The sequence below is a fragment of the Chiloscyllium punctatum genome, chromosome 32 (assembly GCF_047496795.1).
Source record: "Chiloscyllium punctatum isolate Juve2018m chromosome 32, sChiPun1.3, whole genome shotgun sequence".
Lineage (NCBI taxonomy): Eukaryota > Metazoa > Chordata > Chondrichthyes > Orectolobiformes > Hemiscylliidae > Chiloscyllium > Chiloscyllium punctatum.
The window spans coordinates 3432619-3438618 of NC_092770.1; the positions used below are offsets into that span (position 1 = coordinate 3432619).

Below are 6000 nucleotides of genomic sequence, written 5' to 3' on the forward strand. Positions count from 1 at the left end.
TAGGCCATTCAACCCTTCGAGCCTACTCCGCCATTCAATATAGTTATGGCTGATCTTGTAATCCTCACCTCTACTCTCCTGCCTTTTCCCTATAATTTTCTAATTGCTTTGATTCCCTTACTAATCAAAAATCTATTTCTGCCTTGAGCACACTTAAATTGATTACACTCAGAAATAACTTCTTTTTCCAGATGAATTCAACAATATCTTCAATAATTACCACCCTTCCATTACACAGAAATAAATAAAATAGGAGCAGGCCAATTGGCTCTGCCATTCCATATGATCATGATCGATCATCGAACTCAGTACCACTTTTCCACTTTCTATTGATATCCTTTATCCCTTTAGCCCGAATAATTATATCAAACTCTTTCTTGAAAATATTGAATAATGTGGCCTCAAATGCTTTTCTGTGGCAGAGAATTCCACAGGTTCACCATTCTCTGGATGAAGAAACTTCTCTTTTCAGTCCTAAATGGCCCCTCCCAGATCCTTAGGTTGTGATCCCTGGTCACCAAGAACATCCTTCCTGCATTCACCCTGTCCAGTTCTGCTGGAACTTTATAGGCTTCTATGAGCTTCCCCCTCTTATTCTTCTCAACTCTGGTGAATATCGTCCTAACCTATGCAGTTTCTCTTCATATGTCAATTCTACCATCCCAGGAATCTGTCTGATAAACTTTTGCTGCATTCCCTTCATAGCCAGAACAACCTTTCTCGGATACAGTGATCAAAACTGCACACAACATTCCAGGTGTGGTATCAATGTCCTGTTCAATAGCAGCAAGTCATCCCTCTCCTGTACTCAAATCCTCTCGCTACAAATGCCAATACATATATGCATTATTCACTGCATGTTGCCCTCAATACTTAATTTCACTGACTGGTGTACAAGGACATCCAGGTTTTGTTGCACCTTTCCCTTTCCCATTCCCAATCTATTGCCATTCAGATAATAGTCTGCCTTCCTGTTTTGTTACCAATTTGGAAAACCTCACATTTATCCACAATACACTGCATTCATTCACTCAATTGGTGTAAATCATACTAAAGCATCTCTGCATCCTCATCATAATTTACCCTCCTATTTAACTTTATGTCATCTGCAAATTTGGAGAAGTTACGCTTTAGTTCCCTCATCTAAATTATTCGTACATATCATGACCAATTAAGAAGACGCCAAGCTTATACTTAGAACTGAGAACTTTTAAAAGAGGCTGTTTCTCTCCCGTCACATGCTGCTTCGTTCCCGTCTTTTGATGATAGATTTGGATGTGGGTGCAGTGGGACCCAGCTGGTCTGTTGTGCAAGACCAGAGATGGTGGGAGAAGCCTGCAATTGATAAAATTGAGGCATTAGCCAGTGGATGCAAATTTTGGGTGGAACATAGAGTGGGTGGGAGCATTTCAGAAGTAAGGGGCTGCAAAGGGAGGGGAGGGAAGCACATAGTTGCAAAGGGGCAGGGGGAGAGAATGGAGTGTTTGCAAGGGAGGTGTGGGAGAGTGACTGAAAGAGAGACTAGATGGAGAGCAATTAAGCAAGTCACTGTAAAGGGGAGATGGAGAGAAGCCAGCAGCTGCAAAGGGAGAAAGCAAGGGAGATTGTGAAAGGAAGAGAATGATTTAAATCCCATCAACAAAGGAATATTCAGTTAACTGGAAGCCAGGAAAAACTGGAATCACTGAGGTAATGCCAATTACTATGATTATTATGAAGTGTTGTCAGCTATTTTGGGGGAAAAAAACTTGCTGTTTACTTGTGACTATTGCCTTGTGCCAATTTAGATAGTATGAACAGTATAACACTAAAGCAATCCTTGTGTGCCAGATATTCTCTCTCTCAAAGGAGGTCACAAAGTCCTAAAAATATTACTGGACACGGCATCTAGTTAGAGGGAGGAACTGAAGGAAATCAATATTAGTAAGGAAACAGCTTTGGGCAATTGATGGGATTGAAGAATGATAAATCCCCAGGGCCCGATGATCTACATCCCAGCATATTAAAGGAAGTGTCCTCAGAAATAGTAGGTGCCTTGCTGATCGTCTTTCAAAATTCTACAAAGGCTGAACAGTTCCTTTGGATTGGAGAATAGTTAATATGACCTTTGTTTTTTTAAAAAGTGGTAGAGAAAACAAAAAATTATATAGTGATTAACCTGACATCGGTTGGGGGCGGGGGGAGATGCTAGAGTCCATTATGAAAGATTAAATAACAGAGTACTTGGAAAACAGTGAAAGGATCAGACAAAGTCAGCATGGATTTACGAAAGGGAAATCGTGCTTGACAAATCTGGAATTTTTTTAAGAATATAGTTAGTAGAATCGACAAGTGGGAGCCAGTGGATGTGAAAGCTTTCAATAAGGACCAACACAAAATGAACATGTAAAATTAATGTATATGTGATTGGGGTAGTGATAGCGATAGATGAACTAGTTAGCAGACTAGAAATAAAGAGTAGAAATAAATGGTTCTTCCCCATCTCCAATCCCAAGTGGCAGGCAGTGGTTACTGGGGTACTGTACTTGGTCCCCATCTATATTTTCGAGGAGTTAGGTATAGTTCTTCGGATTAAAGGGATCACAAAGACTATGGGGGTGGGGAGGTGGGGGTGAGGTCGGATCAGGGACCGAGTTGGATAATCAGTCATGATCATATCAAACAGTGAAACAAGGTTGAAGGGTCAAAAGGCCTCCTCATGATCCTATTTTTTATTTTTCAGTGTAAAATAGAAAGGTGACAATTACTGATCATGTGGTTTAATTCTACTAATTGCTCTTCATCAAGAATCCAATTATCTCATACCAACAAAAACACGGAAGGTATTGTCACATTCCTAGTAGGGCTTATGCCTGAAATGTCGATTCTCCTGCTCCTCGGATGCTGCCGACCTGCTGTGCTTTTCCAGCGCCACTCTTTTCAATTATTACTATGTGACAACAGCTAACATGATTAAAGCATTAGTGAGTAAGGAAAGGTAGCACTCAAAAACAAATAAGCAAGCCCCAGGAAAGCCCAAAAATCCAGTTTAACCCTTGTTCCTACAATGTTAACTTTAGTTTTTACAACATTCTTTTATTGGCTCCAATTAATTGTTGTGCTAACCAACTGGCTAGTTTAGAGTTATTGACCATTTGCTGTTGAGTACAGAACTCTTCAAGTGCAAGGACTGCCATAGGGCAGGACAGGGATGGAAAAATATTGATGGTTCAGTAGGTAAGCAAAATTTGCGCCAAGTTCCAAACTCAATAAATTCTGGACAAAAGTACCCTCAGTAGACTGGACAAGGTTTGTAAAATATATAATTCTTGTTAATAGCTAAAGCAAAACATTTGATCGAGCTAAATTCGCATAAAGTTAAAAACTAAATTAAGATATACATGCAAAGGGCTATGAAGCTCCTTTATCTGCCTGACTGCATTTAGATTTTATCGTATGGACAAATTATTAAGCTCTGCACATAGATTGTCCCCATTTGAAGAATGAGAAAACTCGGCAGCTATACACACATACTATCACTATTGATTCAAATGATTGCCCTTTGCCCTTGAATTTATGTAAACCTTAATTATGTACTTTTACAAGTATAAAATGAATAAACTAAAACATAGTATACCAAAATGCTTACATTCCAAAAAGGAATGAATCCTGGTTCCTGAACACTATTTTAATATTGAAAATTTTAAACGCCCAAAGCATTAATGCTTGAATTCAATGTAAAACAACAGCACTAACATATTAAAAAAACTGATCGTTTTCGGTTTTGCATAATTTCAAAAACGTGCACACCCAATTTGCATCAATAAATTAACCATCTGAGCAGTTAAAGTCAAATTCATAATATATATGTTTAATCAATATTTACATAAACACTTTCCATGCCCTTACTATACAAACTCTAGTTGCCTTTTTTTCTGTACTTCACTGCCATCTGTTGGAACTGTCTACCAAGCTCTGTGAAACAGTGATTTCCACTTCTAATGCTATTCATAATACTTAAATACACTTTATGGCAAAGTTGGACTTCATAGATTTTGGAGGATGGAAGGCTAGCAAATCAAAACTGCATGCATTTAGAACGTCATAGATATGTATAGCATGGAAACAGAACCTTCGGTCCAACTCGTCCATGCCGACCAGATATCCCAACCTAAGCTAGTTCCATTTGCCAGCATTTGGGCCATATCCCTCTAATCCTTCCTATTCATTTACCTTTTAAATAATGCAATTGTACCAGCCTCCACCACTTTCTCTGGCAGCTCAATCCATACATGCACCACCCTCTACATCAAAGAGTTGCCCCTCAGGTCCCTTTTATACCTTTCCCTTCTCATCCCAAACCTACACCCCCTAGTTCTGGACTCCCCCACTCATGGTTTTATAAAACTCTATGAGGTCACCCCTCAGCCTCCAAAGCTCCAGGGAAAACAGCCCCAGTCTATTCAGCCTCTCCCTGTTGCTCAAATCATCCAACCCTAGCAACATCCTTGTAAAACTTTTCTGAACCCTTTCAAATTTCACAACATCCTTCTGAAAGGAAGGAGACCAGAACTGCACGCAATGTTCCAGAAGTGGCCTAACCAGCGTCCTGTACAGTCGCAAAAAGACCTCCCAACTCCTGTACTCAATGCTCTGACCAATAAAGGGAAGCATACCAAACGCAGAAGGACTGACACAGGCAATATTGTGATGTGCATCAGCAGTCGAGGTAACAGGAAAGATATGACATTTGAAATTCAGACCTGAATTGACCAGAATGACAAGATTTCACAATGTATGATTCTGCCTGAGTGTCCCTGAAGAATGCAATACAGTCAGTGGTACAGTCATAGTGCTAATGTTAGGTTGAAGATAATAGCTTTGGTCTCCATTGTACTCATGAGTCGGATGTTTTGACTCAGTCACAACATGGAGCAACACCACAAAGATAAAGCTGGCCACTATCAATATATGATATGGAGATGCCGGTGTTGGACTGGGGTGGACAAAGTTAAAAATCAATTTATCAATTGCCCTTATATTTAGGACAATATCACCTAGAGGCAACAGGTATCAGGAAGATAAGTAGTCCATGAATTATTCATGATGCAGTGAAAGAATTTAGTGATAAGAGTTCATTTTACATAATTTTTGAAGACTTCGTGTTAAAAGGATGCTATCACCACAATACTTGTGAGCTAAAGTTACGAATTCTGATTGTGAAATAACAATACATGGCACTTAAATATCTCATAAGCACTTCAGGCATCTCTCCTGTCCCTCTTAATGCGTGGGGTACAGGTTTTTTTTCCTCTATCATTAGATGAGGGTAGGGGTATTTTTCACCCTATGTGGGGGTAGGGGTATGTTCATCTCTCTCTGGGTAGGTGTAAGGGTTTTTTCCTCTCACTCTGAGTGGAGGTAAGGGTAGTTTCCTCTCTCTCTCTCTCTCTCTGTGTGGGGAGTATGGGTATTTTCCCCTCTCCCTGTGTGGGGGGGGTAAGGGTATTTTCCCCTCTCCCTCTGTGTGTGTGTGTGTGTGGGGGGGGGGTGGGGGGAGGGTAAGGGTATTTTCCCCTCCCCTCTCCCCTCCCCTCCCGGTGGGTGTTTGGGGGGTAATTCCTTCTCTCCGGCTCGGGGTTTTGTGAGTCTCACCATTACCTGGATGTCATCGTAGGTGTCACAGCCCAGGTACCAGCCATCGTCGGAGTCCTCCGTCTCTGCTCCAGCAGCGACACAGCGGGCGGGGGTCAGGGACAGGGCTCGGGCCGGGGACAGGGCTCGGGCCGCCATGACAGCGGCGGCGGCAGCAGCGGCGGGAGGTCAGGTCACATCACCCGGGGGGGGGGGATCCTGACACACACTCCCCATCGGCAATTACTCTCACCTCCCCCCCCCGGGTAAATTAACACTCAGGGTATAATTACCCAGGGGTTTGGGGGTAATTATACCCTGAGTGTTAATTTACATGAGGGGGGCTGTGCGTTTAATTACCCCCACAGCCCCCAAGTAAATTAACAT

At 41.7% G+C, this 6000-nt stretch overlaps 1 protein-coding gene across 1 annotated transcript in view; it reads right to left on the reverse strand.

The window, feature by feature from the left end:
* The window catches only part of asz1 (ankyrin repeat, SAM and basic leucine zipper domain containing 1), a 76360-nt gene extending 70588 nt beyond the window's left edge, over window positions 1-5772 (reverse strand). The window contains exon 1 of the mRNA XM_072552681.1: window positions 5641-5772. Within this exon, the coding sequence (XP_072408782.1) occupies window positions 5641-5772 (132 nt within the window). The remainder of the gene's footprint in view (window positions 1-5640) is intronic.
* Between the last annotated feature and the right edge of the window lie 228 nt (window positions 5773-6000).